The sequence below is a fragment of the Lathamus discolor genome, chromosome 1 (genome assembly GCF_037157495.1).
Source record: "Lathamus discolor isolate bLatDis1 chromosome 1, bLatDis1.hap1, whole genome shotgun sequence".
Lineage (NCBI taxonomy): Eukaryota > Metazoa > Chordata > Aves > Psittaciformes > Psittacidae > Lathamus > Lathamus discolor.
The window spans coordinates 79128810-79152857 of NC_088884.1; the positions used below are offsets into that span (position 1 = coordinate 79128810).

Below are 24048 nucleotides of genomic sequence, written 5' to 3' on the forward strand. Positions count from 1 at the left end.
CGGCCGGGTCATCGTTACCCAGGGGAAGATTTCACCCCGGCCCAGGGCTAGTGAATCGGCAAATCCCGGCCGTGCGAGCAGAGCCCCCGGCTCAGAGCCCCTTCCGAAGGGGCGACCGGGCCCGGCCGCGGCGGTAGGTGAGGTCCTGGGGCCACCTTGTGGCTAACAGCGCGGACTGCTTTAATTCGCCTCTTCCCACCGCACCAGGAGCTGTGTGGCACGGTGGCCACTCGTGTCCGTGTGCGCTTCGGGAAGCCGAGAGCCTCCCGGCCACTCTCTCAGCTCCCCAGCTTTCCTCAGGGTTTCCTGGGAGCCATCCAGCTTCCCGGGGTTAGGTGTCCTCTGGCTGCCCTCCTCGGATGCTGGGGCTACAGCACTTAAAACACAAGCTCTTTGGTTTTTTGTATTGTTTTTTACCCAAACAGCCTGGAAGCAAGGGGCCCTGTGTATAGAGACAACATGCAGATCCTGCATCAACAACGCAGCTCTTCCTCCGTAGGCAGGAAAACCAAAACTGGCTCTAGAGCACCTGCAAGGCAGTCAGCACAAAAAAAGACCTAGACCTGCAGAGAGGAGGGAGAGTTTCCCATGAACCTTCACCTGCACGACGAAAACACAAACCCACACAGGAGCAGCCCAGTGACTCATCACCCAGATGACTGTTTTGGCTGGCAATGGCTCCAGCCGAAGGTGGCATTGCAGTCACCACTTCACCCAGGTACCCAGGCCTAACACATGCAGGGGCCTCCAAACTAATGTTCCCTGCTTTCCTTCCTACCCTAACCAAGTTTCCTCTCCTCTGGCCACCCTCCTGTACTGATGTGCCAGTGCAACAGAGCCAGACCTGAATGCCCAGCACAGCCCCATTAACACACATCCTGCCTAATATGCCTTGAGCAAGGGATGCTGGTGAGACAAAACTGAGACAGAGCAGATCTAGAGGGGAAAAACAAGGATTTAATGGAATGAATGGAGAAGCTCCCAAAGTCCATACCAGAGCCACACCTCTGAGACTCTCTGACACTCTCCACTCCAGGATCAGTTCTTCCTTTCTGCCCACCAGCAGGCTGGGAATGCTCAGGGACACCAGTGCTTGATCTGCTCCTTCAGAGCCCTCTCCAGGGAGAGGATTAAGGTGCATTGCTAACTCCACATAGACCATCTCCATGGCAGCCTCTTCCTCAGCCCTTTGAATCTTCCAGAGATGGGATCTCAGCCCAGAAATCCCTCTCTCCTTGGCAAGTGAAGAATCCTTGCATTATCCAGCAGGTGGTAAAGGCTGTACAGAAACCATCCTTGGGGAAGAGAGGGAGAGCCACACTGGTCCTAGCAATGAGATTCGAGCTCTGTCAACATCAGGAGGTCAGCTCTGGTGGAGGCAAGGGGCTGTCCCACGCCTGGCCTGGAAGACAAGTCCTCAAATGGGCAGGTGAGTTGGCGGAGCCTCTGGAAGGCAAAGACAGGCACTGAACACAGCTGCAAGGACAAAAGGTCCTGAGCCCTCCCTTCCAGCCATGGCTATCATTTAGACAGCCAGGTAAGGCTGCAGGGCTGGTCCCTAAATGCCAGAGATGTACCAGATAAGGACAGTCAGCACTACAGAAACTTGGGGGGATGAACCCATCTTCTAACCAGTCACTTGTCCCAAGACAAGCACTGGGCTTGTGAGATACCTGACACACATCAGGAAACTGTTCTCCATTTACTTCAGGCCAGGGCTTGAAAGTGGTCCAAAGAAAGGTTGGTGCCCAAATAGATCCCGCTCATCCCCTCCGTCCGCACAGACTACAAAGGGAAACCCTGTGCACATAGGTTTGACTTCAACTAGGACAACAATTGCATAAGGAGCTACCCGCTACATCATGCAGCGTGACCCTCGCCGTGCTCCGGCAGCTGTGCTCCCTCTTCCCTGTCTGCGCGGGATGCAGAGGTGAGGGGCCCATTGCTATCACGACCCATTCTGAGCACTTGGAGGAGGCAGAGAACAGGTGGGATCCTGGGGGTTCAGGACTGTGTGAAACCTCCCCGTGAAACTGTGAGCCATGGCAGGGATGTGGTGCCTGCCTGGAGCTACATCTGGTTTGCCAGCTCCCCGGCCTCCCAGTACACATCCAGGGCAGCCAGCAATGGGTCACAGCAGCTCTGGGAGCTGGGCAGCCCCAGGACACCGAGGCTGCAACGGAAACTAAAACTCCTGGTGATCCATCCCCTATGACCTTAGCACAGACTGGGGAACTCAGCTGCCCGCAGTACTCATGGGATCTGGAAATTCCCCAGAGCAAGTCTTCAAGCCTCAGCCAAGGGCAGCCATCAGGCTGACTCAAGGCACTGGAGATCAACTTTACCCTCTCCATCTAATGAACATTTTCCTAATGGTGCTTGCAAAGAGACAGAAGCAATAAGCAAAGGGTGCCAAGAGGCAACAGCCAGCTTGGAGCAGTCATTCAGCCAGGCAGAACTTAAAAACCCAAGTCTGTTATAGCATTGCACTCATTAAATTGGTTTGTTCTAGACTCCCTGCTAATTAACCTCCCACATACAGATTACCCCCCTGCGAGTCTGGACTTTAACACAGACGCAGAGCCCATGCCCTGATCCCAGAGCACCAGCCTCACCTCTCTGAGGGAGCCTTTGATGGTGGAGAGCTTGTAGACTATCCAGAGAGGGATGCACACCATGGAGGAGAGGGCCAACAGCCAGCCCAGAGTGTCTCCCCACCATGGGTACACATACTTCTTGTTGTAGGTCAGTGGGGTGTATTTGATCAGAGAAAACAGGAAGGTTGCCTGGAGAGATAGAAGAGACCAAGAGAAAAAGAGCAAGAAAATCAACACCATGAGCCAAGAGGGGTCCTGGTGAGTCTCTGCCTGTACAGAGCCCCATGGTGACAAAGAGCTCCCCAGGACAGCAACAGAGGAGACACCAGTCAAGCAAGCTTTGCTGGGAGAGCCCCATAAACAGCATTGGGCATGGCAGCAAGAAGCTCACCCCCTCCCCGACACCTCTATCACTGTTGAAATGGGCCCCCTTCTCCCCATTGTTTAGCCCCACGCCTGGCCACCAAAGCTACACACAGAACAACATGTTCCCATAGTATCAGTCACATAACCCTGTGCACATATTCACATTCCTCCGGATATGTATGGGTATCTGCATCACAGAGGCACTCAAGCTCTGCCCATCTTCTTCCCACAGCTTGTCTTCCTGCAGGCCCTCACCATGCAGACTGCTGGTGTGATGAAAAGCCAGCAGTATTTGATGATGGGCCATGGCCGGTAGCCGATCATATCTTCAATGTTATCATAGAAACGCTCAGCACCTGAGGGAGACAGGAAAGAGGCCTTGCTGCTACGAAGGGAGGCGGACATGTCTGGTGCCCTGCTTCACCACTGTTTGGGTGCTCCCCGGAAGATGAGGCAGTACCTCATAGCCAACAGCCCTGCTGGGGAGCTCGCCAGGAGTGTGACCAGCTTCAGTCTTCATTCTGGAGGAACACCATCCTGCCCCAGAACAGCCCAGTAGGTCAGCAGGACTAAGCTCTTAGTGACATGGTTTAGTGTTGGACTTGGCTGTTGTCGGGTAAAGATTGTGCTTGATGATCTTAGAGGTATTTTCCAGCCTTGTTGATTCTATGATTCTAGGGGGGTTGGAACTAGATGATCTTGAGGTCCTTTCCAACCCTAACTATTCTATGATTCTATGATCTCCCGGTCTGGGACCTGAACCAGGGTTTATCCATCCCTTGTGAATGTCAAGGCTGATAGAGCTCTTAAAAACATCTGACTGTCTCAGACTCCTCTATACACAGGCTGGGAAAAGATTTCCCAGCCAGCTCCAAGTCCTCAAGAAAGGAGGGCCTTAAAAACAGGGACATGTAGGAACATAGTGGGAATATCTGCCAATTAGATTCCCCAGGGCATTGCTGTGAGGAAGCCCCCACCAGCTGAGTCCAGGGACATCAAAGCAAGGGTTTAGAGGTCTGCCTTGCACTATGAAGCAATTGCCAGGATGAGCTAGAGACCAGCATTGTGAGGATGGACCAAGCAGAGCCTGAATGATGAGAGCTGGGGACACCCCCTAGTTGGTACTCACCATAGACCCAGGCGATGCAGAGAGTCTCAAAGATGGCCACAAAGAGAAGGCACATGCCACTGGCAGCATAGTAATCGAAGAGCTGGAAGACATACATCCCACCCTGGGAAGGGTCAAGTGGGCAGCCAGGTGAGGGAAGGAGGGAAGGAGAGAGGGGAGAGGAATCAGGCACAGGCAAAAGAGCTTCAGCAACAGCAGGAAACAAACTCAGCATCCTCCCCAGAGCTGGAGGCACCTTCCTCTCTCTGGGGTGGGCAAAGGCCGTGTCTCTTCTGCTAAGGACTGACAGAGACATGCAGCTGCCCTGCTCTCAGGAGTCTCTGCAGCCCTTCATTCCAGGGCACGTTTGGCTTGTGTGAAGATAAATCTGTAACCAAAACATGGGCTGCACAGAGCTCCAATTGTCAGTCTTAGCAGGAGAAGTGTCAGGACTGTGACTGGCATAAGGGGTGATGGCTCGAAGGGAAAATGTGAACACCACAGGGAAGGAAGGGCAGCCTCCACCAGGCGCTATGCAGCAGGATGGGCCTCACAAGCAAGCTCGTGGGCCCCGCATGACCCCACCACCCACTGAGTGCTGCCACTCTACTGGGGCACCCAGAGCCAGCAATCACCACACAGTGGGTCTGAGCCCAAAATACCTCTGTGAGCATCACCAACCCGACCAGGTAGGAGAGGATGGAGACCATCAGGATGAGGGTCTCGCGGCGGTTCTTCTTGCGGAAGATGGTGGGGTACATGTCCACAAGGGCTGTGACGAGGCTCTCCACACAGACAAACTGCAAAGAGCAAAGGTGCCACCTCCATCAGCCCATCCTGACCAGCTCCCCAGCCCCACTGCCCTTCCTCAGCAAGCTCAAGCCTGTCCTGAAGAGACAGTGGCTTCTGTCTGGCAGGGAATTGCCCTCCACCTGCGCCTTTACCTGGCTATCCAGTCCCAGCAAAACAACCATCAGGAAGAAGAAGCACGCCCAGAGCGGAGAGAAGGGCAGCATGACCACAGCCCGAGGGTAGGCGATGAATGCCAGGCCAGGCCCTGCAGGGAAAAGGACTTTAGAGTGGGCAACGACAGTAGTATGGCATGTTTGGTGCAGACCCCCTGAGGCTGCCACCCAGCCAAGGCACAGCCTGCCACCATGCAGCTTTTCGCTCCAGTTATACCAGCACTGTGCTCCCCGGGATATGGAGGAGCCCAGTGGGAAGGGAGGAACAGGGGACACAGCAAGCTCTGGCTGAATCGCTGCAGCAAGGGCTGGGAGCCAGGCAAAGCCTATGAGCACAGCACAAGCCTGGGCACATGGCATGCAGGCACCTCACAACCCCACAAAGAGACAGAAGCTGCCTGACCCTAACCCAGCTTATATTAACCTCAAGCCACAGCCATTGCATCTTAATATTTCATCACTTCTCCGTGATTTTTGGAGGCAGAGAGCAGAGCTGCCTGCCAGGATGGGAAGCCTGCAGGCATGCCCCTATTACTGGGGTGTCAAGTGGCAGCACCCCGCAGCCCCATCAAAGCACGGTCCCCACTCACCCGACTCAGCAACCTCAGCAATGGGCACACCTTGCTCCCCTGCCATGAAGCCCAGGATGGAGAAGATAGCAAAGCCGGCCACAAAGCTGGTGCCGCTGTTGAGGAAGCAGAGGGCCACGCAGTCCCTGGAAGTACGAGGCACAGCGTCAGACAGGTGAAGGTGCAGGTATGACCCACACCCCACGGCAGCCCCCCAGGGCAGCATCCAGCCACTGTGCCCACAGCAGGGCCTCTCTCCCAGCATCCCCACAGCTCAGCTCGGCACCAGGAGCTGCCCTAGGGTGGGCAACACAGCAGGAACCCCAAGGAAAGCCTTCTCCAAGGACATCATAAAGGTGCATTCCTCACCTAAACTTCTGGGTCATGAGATAATCTTGCTACACATCTACATGCCTGATCCTTTTCTTTCTCTTCTCTCCTGTAGCAGAGTACCAGAGATTATGCTTGTCTAAGAGGGGGGCATGCTTTTTCCTTAATAGATTTCTCAGACTAGTTACAGTCTTCTTGGTTCTCAACACTCCTATGTATTTCCTGGTCCTTGCATTATGAGAAAAAGATTAATAGAGACATCCAATGTTTTTTCTCTGATCTATTCCCTTTTGTCTTTGTTTTCATCTCACTCTCATCCATCTACCCTTTAAACTAAACATCTCTTATCTATCCAATTCCTTTTCACGCTCCAGTCTCCCTAGTCCTCTTGCGACTGCAACCCTGGGGACAGCAATAACATTTGCAGCATCTTTTTGAGATGTTTTGAACCAAACTGAACACACCCCTCCCGGCATTTCATGGCCTGCTCTGACTTTGTTAAATGCTACGCTGCAAATCCAGTGTGATTTTCCATGCCAGTCTTTAGGCACTGAGAATTTCTGGGGCTTCATGCTCCTCCCTGCATGTTAACCAGATCTGTTCATGGTCTGCAACCATTTCTAGAGAGACAGTGCAGTTCACACAGAGCCCCTGCGCCATACAAATTCAGATTATTCCTTCCTAAGTACAGCACTTCGCATCGTCCAGGGCTGCTGCACAGCACCTAACACCACTGCTCTGCCTTTGCACTTGGTTTCTAAGGCAGGAGAGACTGAAAGAGGCCTGCAGCAGGTCCCCACGTGTCTCCCGGCTGGTAAAGAAAGTCATGCTCTACCACGCTCAGCTAACCCAAAGGGAAGCCTGTGTCGGAACCTCATTTCTCAGGTTGCTGTAAACTGTCTGCTCTCCACTCAAATTATATCCTCAGCCATCTTATGCAGATTCCCGTTTATTTCAAATAGTTCTTCCTTCCGAGTGTTTCTCCCTCTTTTCCCTGAATGTGTGCATGATAGGTCAAACCCTCCTTGGAAAGGCATGTGCTGGAAGGTGCTCTCCAGTCACCTGGCAGGTGGGGCGTTGTGGTGGAGGGTAACATGCAGGGAATGGACAGAGCAGAGAGGTCTATCCAGATTTTCACCTGAAAGTAAGCCAGGGAGTTCCTACTGTCCCAGAAAGAGAGAAATGGTCTGTGCTATTTGGTTGCCATACAAGCAAACAGCCCCTCCTGCACATATACTTTTCTCTTCCTGGTCACCAAAGGCTACACCTGGCCTGGGGTGAGCTGGGCACCAAGCTGGTATCCCTTTGTCCTGTTAACACCCGGTCATGTCTTCCTATACAAACCAAGTCTGCAGAGCACAAGACCAACTCATTAGAACTGGGTCCATGCCTGGGAAAAAGCTGGTTGGAGGTTTGACACCAAAACTAGTAATAAATTCCCTAGCAAAGTCAAATAGCATAAAGGGTCTGTGTGTGATCAGATATCTCTCCCCCTTTTGTAGCATCTCCCAGCTGCAGTTATAGAACCTCTTTACAATCTTGCTGCTAAGCAGCCCTTCACCATCTCTGTGCTACACATGTAGACTGGATATGCAAAGGTCTAGTGCTCTAGAACATGCAATAGGCCATTGCTGCATGGAGGCAGATCCATTATTTCTTCTTTTCCTATGACTTTTTTCTCTTAAAATTGCATCTGGGAGAAGGGACATGAAAAGGAAGAAGAGTCCCAGCCCAACCACTGTCAAAGAGGCTTCCCTACAACAGGAGTGAACTTCTAAGGTGAAGAGAAAGACACCAAGCAAAGACCATGTAGCCAGTGGTCTGCCTGGACCTTCCATGGCAGCAACCAGAGTTCTGAATCTAAAAGTTGGGAGGAGAACCCAGTGTCAGGAGCAACATAGTCAGTAAAGGAAGGGTGGGAAGGGAGGTAGGTGCTTTTACTCAGAGGTGACCTCTTCCACTCACACTAGCCTTTTACCCCAGGGGATGCAGCTCCAGATGCTGGATACGTCTACAGCAAAATGAGTTTGTTTTCACATCACCACTTCAGCTTCACAGCCTGATTCTATCTGGCAACCCAGCCCATCTCTGATCAAGGGCAGTCCAGCACACGGAGAGTACACAAGAAACAGAAGTCCTATTTTCAGGCTCATATGTAGGCCATAGAGAGCACACAGGAACCCAGAGTACTCACAGCTGTGCAAGATATTAGGTTGAAATGAACCTAGGAAGGATAAATCACAAGGTGAAAAGACTCTAGAGCCATTAGATCTCACAGCTCTGCTTCACCTACGGCTACTCCTGCACTGCATAATAGGGGAGTTGGTGGCGTGGGCTGGGGTCAGAAAGCTAGTGAAGAGAATCTGGCTTTGCTGGGTCTCAGCTGGTGTGGAAGAGGGAAATTGTCATCCACAGCATGGACAGAATGCTCCCGTGGGTAGAAAGCAGAGAGAAAGAAAAAGTTTTCTTATGCCTTGAGTGGAAACAGAAAACAGAGCACTTCAGACGGCCAGTAGCCTCCAGCAGTTCACCAAGCTGTGCACACTGATGTGCAGGAAGGAGAAGGCTCTAGGCAGCAGAGCCGTGCTCCAGTTACCTGTAGCAGTTGTTATGGTATTTGTTATAGCTGCCCAGAGCTGTCAGGCATCCCAGACAAATTGCATACGAAAAGAAGATTTGAGTGCCTGCATCCATCCAGACCTGCAAGGGAGATGCAAACACAGGTGAGCACAGAGCACAGACACTGCATGGATGCAAAGAGGCAGAGCCCCAGGGGCTGTCATAACCAGTAGAATGGCCAGTGATGAGGAGGTCAGCAAAACCCAGCATTTACACAAGCCTTTTCCAGGGGCAGGTTATACAGTGCCAGGAATTACAGTGCTCAGGGAGGCACCCCGCTGGTGCAAAGAGTGCCAAAGGGAAGGGATGCACCAGGACCCTTGCAAACACAGAGCTCTTCATCATCATCTCTTTCTTCCTTGGACAGATATGCAGAACACTGTGCTTCAGGGCAGCAAAAGACCAGATGAATACTTCCCGTTGAGAGCTGAAGGAGCTGTCTGCTAGCAGAGGAGAGGAGCTTCATTTGGGCAAGCCTCTTCCACTGGGTGCCATGGGTACATACAGCTTCTGGTAGTGCCCCTTCTCCCCAAGACCTAATTTAAAGGTCCCAAAACTTAAAAGAAAGTTAACTGGGGAGCAGGAGAGGAGTACTAGAAATAAACAGAGCTGTTTGCAAAAGACAGCTCCTAAAAATATTACAAGAATGCTGTTAGTCCCGTGAGGCGCCTTTGAACTCCTCTCCACTCTCACTATCAACAATACATCCCCGTGCTCCAAGGCTGACATTTGACAATACCAAATTTGATCTGAAAGCCCAGCTGTGTGCAGCCACCAATGCAACCACTGCCACTGCCCTCTGCAGAGAACAGCAAAAGCAGGAACTAACAGTGAGAATGAAGCAATGACAAAGATTATTAATTAAACCCTCTGCTTTCTAAGACTTTTATTCCTAAGGGGTTTAGATGGTAATAGAGGTAAGATGATGATTCAACCAGTGCTGAAGGGTAGCCACATTCTAGAGACAAAAGAGAAGCTAGTCAGGAAAGAAAAGCAGGAGAGAATTTAATGATGACTTTAATGAGAGAAGACTCCATTTGGCTATACCCTCCTTCCTCCGAGTAGCAGTGCTGGTGAGCCCTTGGACAGACACCAACCTTGCCCCAGGATGCCCTCTGAGAAGAATAAAAGTAAATGGAAAGCACCACAGTGGGTTTATTGACTCCAAATCACAACTCTACCGGTCAGCCAAGACCTCATGTCCTGATGAAATGGGCAGCTGGACAACATCTGCACAAGCACCCCTGCTGCTCAGGCCACCCTCAGCAATGCATGGTTCTTCTCTTCCTCTTCCATACTGGCCATACATATCTAGACTGATGTGCCTTACAAAGGGATGTTACGATCCCCTCGGCTGTGATTTTCTGGAGGAAATTCTGGTTTTAGCTCGAGTGACAACCACACAGAATGAATCCTCACCCTGGCCAGTGTGGCAAGACCCAAGAGCACAGTCTGCAGGGACAGAAAGCAAAGTGCTGCTAGGGCTAGACTGGGTGAAACTGCTCTCCCTGACTGCCCTGCAAGCAACTCAGCTAATTTCAGCCCCACCACCTTCCCTTCAGCCCATGGAAATTCTGCTCACGATTTCACAGGGAGTCAAATCAAATCTCTGATTTGTAGAATGGGAAGGGGTAGATGATGAGGTGGGACTGGGACAGCTAGTTTGAGGCATTAGGACATTGAAAAAGTAATTAACCTCAATGTACTTTATTCTTTCTGGAGGAGCTGCGTGGGGAGGTGGGTTTACAGAGCAGGGCACTAGTTCATTTTTGCATTTCAAAAAGATCAGGAAAAAACCATAATCAAAGCCCTTTTTATAACTGATTCCTAAAGCATCGCTCTGCTTGGGGGCAGTAAGGGCATAGCCTTCGTTTTTCAGCTATTTTTTAGGTACAACAAGGCGCTGGACCTGTTGACGCCTTTGCATCAATAATTTAAGCATCTTTGCAGAGATTGGGGTGACATGTTTTCCTAGGTTTGCTTTTCATTTTCCTGTTCATTGCTAGAGCTTTGGTTTTTCATCATATTCAACCTCAAGTCACACCTGCTCATGCATTTTGGAGCCCTTAAAGTTCAACTTGTGAAGGTAAAACTTTTGCCATCAAAATGCCTACCCCATGTTTGCCATAACATTGGACCCAGTGGATAATCTTCAACCAGATTTAACAGTTGGTAGAAACCTCAAGGATACCAACTACCTATGAATTTCACAACATCCAGGAAACAGGAAAAAGGCAGGAACTCAGCATCCTGAATCCTCAGCCTCAGAACTGGGCATAAAGCTATGGGGAGAAAGACTCAACCAGTGGTAAATATCAGGTAAATCACAACCAAGAGACCTGAGAAATATCCCAGGGGCAGGAAAAGAATGAATGCTTTTCCAGCCATACTAGAAGCCAAATATCAAAACACCAAGGCTCAATAGCTCTTGTGTCTTATGAAGTAGCTCATTTCTAAAGCCCAGTGATATCCTTGACTGTATATCAGAGACCAGCGTGGGGTCTGTGGGCTCCCCTTTCCACTGCCTGCCCTGCCCAACACAACACCCATTGAGCGCACACTGGTCTGTGTGAGAAATCAGCCCCAAAGCGCTGGCTCTTCAGGGATTACAGGACCCACATTTGCGTATGCTCCCTTTGAAGCAAGGCAGCCTGTGACTGCAACTGTAAATAAAGCTAAACTTGGCTTGCGGAGCTTATGATCCTATTTAGTCAGCATAACTGTAAGAACCAGTTATGCTGCATGCACTTTATTTCCCATTTTAAAAGGTTACTGCAGCTCTTGGGCAAAAGACCAAGCCACTTTTGCATCCTTGCCACCCCCCCCTGCAGTTCTCAAACTGCTTAGGGGTCAGTGGACTGCAACAGCTGATGCTGAGAGTGCTCCTGGCCCACCAGTGACAGAGCCCAGCAGTGGCAGCACATCCCAGGACTGCAGGATCACTGGGGTTGGAAGGAGCCTCAGTATGTCTGTGGTCCAGCCTCCTCCTTGGGCCTCTCATAAGAAGCACTGCCCATTGGCCCCATGGGCTCACAGGGGCTACACAGACCACTCTGGAAAGCAGGACCCAAAACCTTTCCCTCCCGCCTGCTGCCTGTGCTCATTTCTCTCTGTGCAGTGACTCAGTGAAATGGGGTTTCAGCCTTTCCAAGACTCCCCCTTTCCCTCCTGTGCCTCTCGCTATTTTAATATTCCCACTCTGACTAAAGAGGCTGTCTGGGGTCAGGCAGCGCTCTCTTTCCCCTGCAGATAAAAGCGTGCCGCTGTTCTTTAGCCACCACTCCCAAAGAGTCTGGTAAAGCTTATCCCATTCTGATTTTGCTGGCACATTGGCAGCAGGGGTATTTTGATTTGATTGCTGTCTGCAGTTCTCTGAGCCATCCAGTATATTTAATTCATAATTCAATTTCCTTGAACATGTTGTTTACACCAGTTTGTAATAACCGCCTACTCTCTGCTTTTAGTCAAAGCCTTCACACCTGAGCTGCAGTTATCCAAGATAGTTATTGCCTATAAGAAGACATATTCCTGTGCCCCTTAATTTTCTCAGCAATATTCGCTTTATTACATGTACTGGAATTTAATAGCCCCCTGTACTGAAACAGATCCTTCCTTAGGAAGATCCCAGAGCACTTTCAAGTAACAATAAAGGCCATATTTGAGCAAAACATTACTGAACCCCAGTGTATGCCGTATGTCAAACACAGGTGCCCTGCTGAGAAGCGTTAACTGTCCCCACCAGCAAGCAGAGATGATACAGCACAGAGTGGGTACATGCTGCGTGGAGAGCCACAGCTGGTGTAAAGCAAAGTAAAGAGTCAAAACCACCCAAGTATCGAGATGCAGTTCAACCAGTGTTTCTTTCGTTCCCAGCATCACGTCTCACAAGTCAGACTGCGGCGCTGGCACATCCCACCAGCCACCCGCTGCACCACGCAAACACGTGGCTTCAGCCCAGCCTGAAAAGGGAGATCTTGATTGCCACAGTTTCACCTCAAGACACTCACAGCACACAGGGCATCACTTCCAGATTATTGCCTCCTTTCCTTTGTTCAGGACTGGCCCACAAGCCCCAGCCCAAAGACCCAGTCCACATCCCACAGCAGTGCAAGCTGCTGCAAGGAGCCCACCACTGTGCTGCACAAGCCAGGCCAATGCTTTCACTTGTCCTTATTTACCTCCTGAGAGAAGAGGCAGAAAATGAATCACTGCCGTAAGCAGTTCTCAGTCCTTCTGCCCACCCTACAACTGGCCAAGCATCACGTTCCCACCCCAAGCCTCAGCTGCTCAGAAAATACATCCATGGGCTCCTTGGGAGCGGGGGCTTTGTTCCCTGGTTAATCTCCTTGTGCCCATATTCCAGGCCTCACAACGCCCTGCTGAAGAGCAACGACCTCCTATAACCTTCACACGCAGGGGTATCTGTGGACCCATAGGGATGTTTTACACATCCTACTGCTGGAGTTTCTTTAAATACACAAGAAAACAAACAGGGTTCTGATTCATCCCAAAGAGCACAGCTGCCTGCCCCAGGATGTGAGGAGGGGCAGGAGGAGGGATGCTCCTTGCTGCCTGGAAAGACAGGTTTTATGGTCCTCCCTACCCTGCTGCTTGCAGGCAGGCAGACAGAATGATGGCTTTATGCCTCCCTGCTATGTCTGCACTGAAATCAGACCCAGCAGGGCTGGTGAGAGGTGTGGGAGGAGAAGGAAGCACCACAAGGTAAATACAGCTGTGGTTCACCCCACACAGATGCATTGCTCCAGCATGGTGGAGGAGAGGATGCTAGCCCTGAGCCCCTCCAGCACGATGTAGGAGCTGCAAGCTCTCTCTCCCTTGCCTTCTGCCCCCAAGGCAGGGTAGGCAGTGGTGCGTGGGCTCACAGACCCTTTCTAGGACTGGGGTGTGAGGGGGCCACGTAACATGCCAGCACACGCATCCACATATAGGCGCAGCGGGTCGCCATCCGGCACGAAAACAAACACACTCGCCTTCAGAAAGGGGAAGCAGGGGGCTGGCAACAGAACAGGCTGAGCACACAGGGTCAAGTTAAAGGCTTGCTGGGAAAATAATAAATAAGGGGAACAAATAATATTTAGCAGGCCCATGGCTGCCCTCCCCTCTTGCTGGGAAGCAGCAGCTCTTGCTGGCTGTGGAGCAGCAGCAGGAGGGGTTTGAACTTGGAGAGGATCTGGGGCTCTGATCCCTTCCCCAGAGTGGCTATAGGGCCCATGGTTAACCGGGTCACAGCCCTGCAAGATGCATACACTTCCCATCCTCCCCAGGGTGGCCCAAAGGGCTTGTCCTCAGCGCAGCCTCAGCAGCAAGAGCTGCTCCAGTGAAAACCATGAGCCCCATCACCTCCCTCCCTGGTCACAGGCACAGCAGGCAGCCCCCACAAAGAGCTGGGGGCACCTTCAACTCTTGCTTCCCCTTCTTGCCACATCCATCAGGAAGCAGGAACCTGTGGGGACTCTGCAGGGGCAAACACTGCTCCAAGAAGTAACCGCCAGGGAAATGGGTGAAAGAAAATGAGAAGGTTATGTGAAAAGCCATGCAGATGAGAGATGGAGAGACAACAGAAGCAGAGGCTGGATGAAGGTAAATGCTCTGGATTTAGCTGCACACAACCAGGCAGGGTATCCTGGCACAGTCTGGGCAGAGCTAGGTCCTCAGGGGCTGCTGAATTTAACTCCTCCATTCTCACTCATTAATGAAACATAGCTAAAATCACTTGAGACTTGATACCAGAGTGAAAGGAGACCATTACATTTCTTCTTTTTGAAGCAAACCCAAACACACAGACAGCACTTTCTTCATCAAGCCCATCCGTCCTCTCTTTAAATATGTCTATTAAAACGGTCATGGTACGAAAGCATCAAGTGACGGAGAACGTGCCAGTGTCTGAAGAAAGTTCTTCTGATTACAAGTTTCCCACACTTAAATCTGATTTCTAGTCTGAATTCCTCTTGTTTCAGCTTCCCACCAGTGGGTCACACTGTTCATCCCTCTCCTCAATCACATCCATAAATCTCCAGGGTTATCTACTGGAATCAACAAGTGATAAAATTGCCACAAAGATAACTGCAAGGGGTGGAGTGATCAAAACTGGAAATGGTGAACAACCCCAGGATTTCTTAAGGCCCTTTCCAATCCTAACTATTCTATAATTCTATGATCCCCTTTTGGGTAAAACACAACCCAGCCTATGAAATAAACATGAACTTTCTGGAGCACAAAGAATGCGATCAAGGAGGGAGGTGAAAATTTGGGGCTAGCAATGGCTGTCATGCAAACATGGTAATATTAAATATTATACAAATAAAAAGCATACTATGGGATTGCTTTCGGGGATTTTTTTTAGGGTGGGGATGTACGGTACAAAATAGATAATCACTTCAGTGGTTTTGCTGTTATCTGCTTGTATTTGAGCAGAACTGGACTTCATTATTCAAGACTTGGACAGTTTCTCTGTATAGTCTAATCTACCTACCACGTGAATTTTATTTACCATTTGAATGGTAAGCATTTCATGGATTTAGAAGGTGAAGGTACATGAAGATTTAGGGCATTGTGGACTTCATGGCCAGAAGAGACCACCATCAATCAGTTATCCTGAGCTCTCAGCGGCAGGATTTCCCGGTTCTGTCCAAGGTCATTTGGCAGGTGAAAAGCAATGATTTCCACACACCAGTCTGATATCCTGACACTTAATCACATCTCAGCTGCTGCTGCTCCCCTGGTAGAATCTGCTAAATAATTCATCCCCTCTTTTCACCTAGTTTTTTATAGACTTTAGCAGAGATTTGATTTTGTCCCCTTGCACATTGTTTGCCCTTCGGTTAAACCTCCCCTTGAGATGCCCTATCATAAGGTTTACGCTAAGCACAGTATCTTTAACTTTTTCATTTCAATTCCCAGGATCCCTTCCCAGGCGCTAAAGGATCCCCCACTTTTCCAGGCAATGCAGGATTGCAGATAAACGATTACAGATCGTCGTCCTCTGAGCACAAATCAATCACAATCGACTTGGCCCCGACAGGCTGGCAGGACTCACGCTGTCCCTGAACAGAGAGAGGGGGGCACAGCACATGTGTGGGGCTTGGGGTACTAACCCTTCCCTCTCCGATGGGAAAGCGCAAGTGAAACCTCAAGCCCCGCTCCCTGGTTCAGCAGGATGGTTAAAGCATGCTGGAGGAAGGCAACTGCTGCTACAGATCCCTGCGTTTCTCCCAGAGAAGTAAAATATTCATCACAGAATGATGGAGTTGGGGAGGGAGGAGCAAGTTTTCCTCCCCCAGTCTAGAATAAGCCACCTTCTCACTTTGCCTTTCCACCAGTGCATTAGCATTTTCCAGGCTGGAAGGAAGCTGTGCTTCTAAAGCTCAGGCTGTAATTGGGAAAGTTTGCCAGGACGGACCTAACAAGGACACAGCTAGTACCAGCAAAAAAACACGCCATGCCTGAAGTGGTTTAATTCAGTCCCCTGGGTGACACAGTAACAACAGGACTTTTCGTAAGTGAATGAGCACAGTTCGGAAGCATTATTTCATTTCAGAAGTCCCTTGCACCCCATCAACACAAATGGAGCCACAAACACTGCAAGCACAGACCTGTCCTCACCAGCCTTCCAAGCTTTGCTGCACCTTCACACCGAGATAGCGTTCTGTCCTACCCACCTCCTGTCCAGAGGCAAACCAAGGGAGCAAGAGAGCAGCAGCCACTGTAAAATGAGGCTTTTCACCCCGCATTCAGGCTCAACCTTGGCCAGAGAGGGACTTCCAGAAAACTGAGCAGGAACTCCGAATCCTTCCATGATAAAAACCAGACACTCGTGTTTAGCTCCCCGGATCAGAATCCGTAAGTCAAACTGACTTGACAGAGACACATTGGCACAGGCAGGATCTGGGGATGCACTGCAGCCCCTGACATGCTGCTAGCCTCACCCACAGGGATCAGGGATCCTCTGTCCTCCACTGAGGGGCAGGATCAGTCAGAACCATTCCTCCCACAATGTTCTCCCATTGTCTACAATGGGGACACCACTTGTGTCCCCATTCACAAAATTAATATCTGGGGCAGCACTGGGGCTAGACCAGAAAGTGTTAATGGGGTTACAAAGGGTTTTGCTGGCCTATTTTCCAGGCAGGCAGGCAGGCACCCTTTAATCTCCTTTGGAAACACCTTCGCACAAAGGCTGGTACAGCAGCTCAGCTGGAGCCAGGATTTAACGTGGAAGAACTTGTCCCTAAGAGATTAAAAGCAGCAGTCAGGCGCTGATCCTGCCATCAGACAGGCAGGAATTTCTCAACAGAGTCCACGGGGCAAGGAGGGTGGATGGGTCCCAGGGACTGCTGCTGCAGCATGCCATGCCTCCCATCATCCATGCACCCGGCATGCTTCCAGGGAAGCTGGAGCAAGCATGCGAGGAGCAGGGCTCTTCACTGCAAACTGCAGGCATGGTGCTGTGGTACCCATGCACCCTCCGCCTCTGAAGCAGGAGAGCATCCCTGTGAAAGGAGGGGAGCAGCAAGCACTGCTCATGATGAAGGGTTAAATCTCGCTACCCATACTCTAGGCAACTCAACTCAGGCTAGAAAGTACAGTAACAGAATGGGTGAAGTCTGAGGACAACAGAGCATGGTGACTGTCAGAGTACACACCAACATCACAGCCCCTGCCTTATGCCCACAGAGAAGAAAAAGAAGAGACAAACAGAAGAAACTGGACGAAAGAGGGTGAGAAAAGTAAAAGGAGGGAAGAGAGAACAGCCACAAGCATCCATGCAAGCACAATTCAGCCATTCGGTCCCCCCTCCACCTTACCTGGGGGTCCCCAAGGCGACTGATGTCTGGATAAAGGTAAAAGAGGATTCCCTGGGACGCCCCAGGCAGGGACACTCCCCTGATCAGCAGAACAATCAGCATGAGGTATGGAAATGTGGCCGTGAAATAAACCACCTGCGAGGAGGATAGAGGGACAAAGATCAGCGAGCAGCACGGGCCAGAGTGCACAGGACTGGCCAGCAGCACAGCACTAACCCCTGGGCTGGGATGATGGGCAGGGGATGGGGCAGGCTGCCTTGATGAGCACATTGCTGTTGCCTGTGGTAGAAGAAATGTATTTTAAAGCACCCAGGAAGCACCTAGCCCCATAAGCAATGCAAACTTACTCTGATAGAGTTGAAATAGTCCATCTAGCAAAGGAGTCACATACTTTGGGGGAATGCTGCAGGCCAGTATCAGCTAATACTTCCAGGGTCTCAACTCCTGGTAAATATAGAACTCGATTTGGGGATTACCAGGGTACTTTCAGGACTGCTGAGGCTACTTGTCGAAGGGTGCCACAACAGCAACACATCTGTGTTTCCCATACAAACTGATATCCAGGGCTCATGAACCTCACCAGCAATTCAAGTAATGTCATTAATACTTTTGCATTGCCCCCTCACCTTCAAGACTTACTGACCACCTTGAAAATAAGCTGTTCAGTCTCTTGTATCATGCTAGGCCAAAAAAGAAATGCTGCTCCTTCAGGTTTTTCCTGTGTGGACGTGCTAAGTGAGGATTTGCATCAGCACGCTTCACCTGAATGCTACCCTACAGCTCTTTTCTTAGCTTTGGCAGTTATGCTCCAGAGAGCTAAAGCTCATCTCTGGAGGAACTGCAGAATGTAATGATGTGAAATGATCTATTTCTCGCACCTGCCCATCCATCCAGAATGAACTGTTTCAAAATCCATCTAAAGCCCATTATCCCTGGGGGGGTTGCATGCTCTGCCACAGCTAGAGCAGTTTCTGCATTAGAGGAGGTCCTACTAGGAACAAGTGTATGATTTCCCTGGACAGTACGACCACTTTCACTCTGCCCCTGGGTAATCCTTATAATCTGAGTGGTGATTCATAAAGAGATTTTCCTCTGGATCTACTCCAATGTACTCCATCTGAATAAGCATCCAAAACACCTGACACTGCAATGAGAGTACTCCCCAAAGTCGAGATACACACTCTTCAGTGATTCAGTTTTGGATTGGGGAAGGAGAGGATTTGAGAGATATCCCATCCTTGAAAAAACACACTAATAAATTATCATCCCTGTCTGTAGCTCCAGGTTTTCTATGGATTTAATGTGCCCTGCTCTATATATCATGGCAGCCTTAGGTAATGCCACAGAGGCTGGTGAAAAACGCTGCTTGCTGGAGCTCATGATTGCTGGAGATGTCTGTGTGAGCAGATCCATTCCCACCCCTCTGAACACTGAAGGAATGCAGAGACAGCATCCTTCAATACAGGCAAACACCATCATTCGTTTCATTCTCAAATTTGCAAGGAATTTGTGATTTAGAGCTCTACACTGACAGTTAATCAAATCTGCAGGTCCTGCGAGTTTAACCATCACCCCTGTATTTATCACACAGCCAAATTCTTCTTTCAGAAAATGACAGGGTGCAAGTCCAATCTTTCTTAGATCATAAAGGCAAGATTAAAAACAAAACTCATAAAAACAACCCATTGCCTTTGAACCTTAGTGCATGGTCTTCCAGGATGCCACGTTGCATGCACATTCTTGGCTGGATCTCCAAGTAATATCAGTTTAAGGAGCTTAGCATGCAAACTGGTAGTTGTCTGGCATGGTCTGGATTCACATTTGGGTAATGTCCTATGTGCTTTACAGCCTGCACAAACTAGCATGTAAGGCTTTTCACTCAACAGTCACATCTGCACTGAGACCAGAGGCCTGAATTTGGAGAACATTTTGCTGGATTAAGAGTGCCAAACTTCTATCTAACAACAGGAACATCTGGATCCAATGAGATATTACTCAGTGCTTGGCTTAGAGCCAATCTTTTTATTTCTCGGGCATTGTTAGCACTAACTACATCACTAGGAACCTTGCCGGGATCAGTGTGATTGTTCTGTCACATGCTGGTCAACAACATCCAGGGTTTTATTTGAATCCGATCCACATGCCTCAGCAAAGTGGTTCCATCTGTGACAACCTCCTGCATCTGTGAGTGCTCCCCGGGGTCGGGCAGCCCTCACATCAGAGGATGCAAACTGCTGCTGCAACTGGGGCTGTTCAGCCTGGAGAAGAGAAGGCTGCATGGAGACCTCATAGCAGCCTTCCAGTATCTGAAGGGGGCCTACAAGAATGCTGGGGATGGACTCTTCACCAGGGACTGTAGCGATAGGACAAGTGGTAATGGGTTTAAACCCAAACAGGAGAAGTTCAGGTTAGATATAAGGAGGAAGTTCTTTACTGTGAGGCTGGTGAGGCACTGGAATGGGTTGCCCAAGGAAGTGGTAAATGCTCAATCTCCGGCAGTATTCAAGGCCAGGCTGGACAGAGACTTGGGCAACACCGTCTAGTGTGAGGTGACCCTGCTCATGGCTGGAGGGGTTGGAACTGGATGATCTTAAGGTCCTTTCCAACCCAAACCATTCTACGATTCTTATGATGGTCATTCTTACTGCGATTCTATGATTCCAGTTCATGATGTTTGCCCCTCCACAGGCAAATCCCCAGGACTAAGGTATATCTCTTCCCCAGTGGGACTGCATTCCCACAGCCATTCTTAAATTTAAAAAGGGTCAATAAACCCATGAACACTGTTGCTTTACTGCAAGAAGTTTTGTTTTCAAGAAAAAACATCTCACCATCACTAGTCCTTTTTGCTAAAAAGCACTTACATCTAACCTAGAACTTGTATCTAAAATAGAATGATTTTGTTCTCAGCACTTCCCACACTATGTTTGCTATATCTTAGTATCATATTTGCTGTTATTAGACTGCCTCTGCTTTCTTTTACTGGGCCACCACAGCAAGCAGTTGCTCTTTTCTTCTAATTTTACGCCATGGAAACCAGAAAATATCATCTCTGCAAGATGCTTGATTTCCCTGCCATGTTTCATAATCCCAGACCATTCTGGAAGCAGGAGAAACTGCTAACATTCATGCCATCAACTTGATGGAAATGGATGCACTAAAATTTACACCCCATGATGTCCTGTCCAGAGCATGCAAAGGCACCATTTAGGTAACATCCTAAACCTTCTCAGTTCCATCTGTCCTTGCTGGCTCCAGACAAAGCTGGCTGGGAATGGGTGAGGAGGTCGTAGCAGAAACTAAGCGACGGGGTGAGTGCAGATGACAGTGGCACACTCTGCAATAGAAGGAGCATGGGATGGAGCTGGGCAAACACACCAACCCTTCCCAGAAGCATTCAAAGAAATACCTCTGTGGTGACCAGTGTGGGGAGACCATTATTGCTATGAGCAACTGTAGGAAGAGCTGGGACAAATGAAAACCGAAAAAGAAGATCCCCGGGATGAAGGGACAGAGAGAGCTTTGAAGCCATCAGTTACCTTCATTACTGTCTAATGAATGTGAAGATTTCCCAGCTGCACTTGCCAACAGAGGCAAAAACATGCTGCTTGCTCACAGTGTGGTGGAAGGGAAAGGAACGTGCAACCACCCATAAATAGAAAGACTGCAGGATCTCCTGGTCCAGTCACAGAGAGAGACCAGGTGGGGATATATGTCTTGGAAGTTAATGCTCTGAGTTGTCTGGGCACTCACATCCTTTCCTGCCCAAAACACAGAGCCTGCCTCACACTCCTGCTGCAAGTTGAACCCTGCAGGCTCCTGCCAGCTTATTCAGAGGGTGGCTCCCAGGAGATGCCCAGGAACTCTCTGAATGTACAAGAGGTGAGCAGATCAAGTATTCCAGCTGTGATCAAGGGAAGAAGCTGGATATGAACCAAGGACTCACCTTGCCTGTGGACTTGACCCCTTTCCAGATGCAGAAGTAGCAGATGATCCACGCCAGCAGGAGACACAGAGCCAGCTCCCAGCGCAGGCTGCCCAAGTGCTGGATGCCATCAGAAATCTTTAGCACTCTCCTCCTGCATCGGGGGGAAGCAAAGGAACATCCAGGTGTTACTGATGTTGGCCACTAATGTTCCCAACCATGCTGGTTCTCACCACAGCCCCACTGCACCTGATGACTGTGGAGAGAAGAGCTGACTTCCTAACAAGGCTCAGGTCCGAGCTGCAAACCTCAGAAGAATCGAGGGCCAGGGCAGGATCATCCCCCTGTACTGGGATGAGGCCACACCTCGAATCCTGTGTTCAGCTCTGGGCCCCTCACTACAAGAGAGACATTGAGAGGCTGGAGTGGGTCCAGAGAAGGGTGATGAAGCTGGTCTTCATGTCTGGAACACAAGCGTGATGGGGAACGGCTGAGGGAACTGTGGGGGTTTAGTCTGGAGAAGAGAAGGCTGAGGGAGGACTTTATTGCTCTCTACAGCTACCTGAAAGGATGCTGTGATGTAAATGGAGAGAGGTGGGGGTCAGTGTCTTCTCCCAAGTACCAAGTGACAGGACAAGAGGAAACAGCCTCAAGCTGTGCCAGGGGAGGTTTAGATTGGATATTAGGAACAATTTCTTCTCCGAGAGGGTGCTCAGGCATTGGCACAGGCTGCCCAGGGCAATGGTGCAATCACCGTCCCTGGGGGTGTTCAGAAACCGTGTAGATGAAGCAGTCAGTGACATGGGTTAGTGGTGGACTTGGCAGTCCTGGGGTGATGATGATGATCTTAGAGGTCTTTTCCAACCTAGTTGATTCTATGTGTCTGGGATTCTGATTCTCCTGTCCTCCTCCCACCCTTCATCTGTCTTGCCCTCTGTGCAAGAACATGCAGCACTTGGACACATAAGCTCTGCCCACAACTTTTCCATGCGCATTACAAAGTTCACCTACACTTCTGACATGTTTCAAACCTCAAAGCACACATAGCGCTTTCCATGTAGAACCCATCAGGACCACCCAAAAAGCAATGCTGCACAATCCCTTCTCTATAGTGCGTTTCTGTCTTTAGGAGCAGCTACATATTTCACCTCAGGACCCAGAGCAGCATAGTGCCCCATACCATGACTAAGACCCAACCAAGGCCACAATAATCCTCATTGCACAGTTAGAAGAGACCACCTTGGGCATCCTCTTTCAGCCAGTGTGGAGATAAGATACTGGGTTATACGGACTTTTGTTCGGCTAAGGTCTTATGATCTCATCCTGGTCATAGAGCAGCTTTCCCTGTCATGTGTATATAAAATCTTCCCCATCACTTATAGAAGTAAGGATTCACCCTCCTCCATCTCCTACACTGCACAGATGAATCTGGGCGCGGAAACACCATGGTGCAGTTCCAAAGCCCCAGGCCTGATTCAGAGAGGGACATGCGCTGCCCTGGACCTTGCAGCCCAGCAGCAATGCCTGCCCTGATGCAAAACACAGCAGTTAACCCCAAATAAATGTGGTGCTCCTGAGGAACCACAGTGCAAGACATTGCATCGTTTCCTGCCTCACTGCCTTGCAGCAGATTAAGGGAATGAGAGAGGGGTCGGAAAAATGAGGCTGCTCCTCCAGATACGTTTTGTCCTGCTGTTCTTTGCCTGCTTCTGAGGACATGGACTCTGTAACCAGTGGGGAATGGGTGCCTGTGGACCGTAACTAACTGGGCACTGTACCGCAGCCAGAAGAGGCCTCAGAAACATGCCATCAGCCCACTGGCAGGTCAGTGCATCTCAAGGAACAGTGACCACCCACCTCCTTGCCCAGGGAGGGCAAGAACAGATGCTGCATCAGAGTGAATGGACAATGGACGTTTTGAATCCTGTGTGCTTATTCTCCAGTAACACAGGGATTGGAACAGCAGTGATGGGAACATCAACTTTTCCAGCAGCCAGCATCAAGAAAAGCAGGCTAAGGTGGGCCACCATCTAAACGCATGTGAGCAGCAGGCAGAGTGCGGGCTCAGGAAGCACACATGAAATAAACAAAAGTAACAAAATATAAGGTTTAGAAACAGCATCCCTGCGCTGAGCTGGGGATGCCCTGGAGGTGCTGTGTGGTCAGTGCACTGACAGCACTCAGCAGCCCTGCTGAGGGCAGCAAGGGCACAGCACTCCATCCATCTAAAAGCAGAAGGGAAATTCATGGTGGCAGCGGTGGGGTTACTTGCACAGTCTATTAGCCAGGGCTCAGTGCTTAACTGGGCCTGCTCTCTCAGGAGATGCTGAGGATCATGAGGGACGCCAAGCAAACAGGCCTATGCCTTCATGCCAGAAATCATGCTACTCTGTGCCTCAGGGTAACTAACACAGGGGGAGAAAATAATGAGAATGAGGAAGCAAATTTCAGCGTGAAGCTGACCCTAGCACTTCATTCCCTTTTTGTGGAGCTTCTCTCCCGAGGACAGCTGCATATTAGTCACTCTAAAGTGGAAACGTCACCTCTTCATCTATTTTTAAGATGAAGACTAGCCCACATACAAAAGCCACTACCCACCATGCCAGAGCCTCCTGGGAACATGCAGGTATGACACAGTACCATGGATTCAAAGGAAACGCATCACCTACTGCATCACCAGCACGGACTCCTGCAATGTATCTCAAGGCTTTAAGGTCTTCCCTTCAACAGCTGAACATACTATG

General features: G+C 50.0%; 1 protein-coding gene across 3 annotated transcripts in view; it reads right to left on the reverse strand.

The window, feature by feature from the left end:
* Positions 1-937: 937 nt before the first annotated feature.
* Positions 938-24048, reverse strand: part of SLC6A13 (solute carrier family 6 member 13) — a 31446-nt gene continuing 8335 nt past the window's right edge. For 2 of the 3 annotated variants that reach the window (XM_065682397.1, XM_065682407.1), the window contains exons 6-15: positions 21326-21458; positions 17380-17514; positions 8532-8635; positions 5627-5751; positions 5016-5128; positions 4734-4871; positions 4093-4195; positions 3219-3319; positions 2616-2786; positions 938-1446 (exon numbers count right to left, since the gene is read on the reverse strand). In XM_065682397.1, coding sequence (XP_065538469.1) covers positions 1327-1446; positions 2616-2786; positions 3219-3319; positions 4093-4195; positions 4734-4871; positions 5016-5128; positions 5627-5751; positions 8532-8635; positions 17380-17514; positions 21326-21458 — 1243 coding nt within the window. In that variant the 3' untranslated portion in view covers positions 938-1326. Of the gene's footprint in view, positions 1447-2615; positions 2787-3218; positions 3320-4092; positions 4196-4733; positions 4872-5015; positions 5129-5626; positions 5752-8531; positions 8636-17374; positions 17515-21325; positions 21459-24048 lie in introns of all 3 variants that reach the window. The other variant, XM_065682389.1, reaches the window with a different exon arrangement.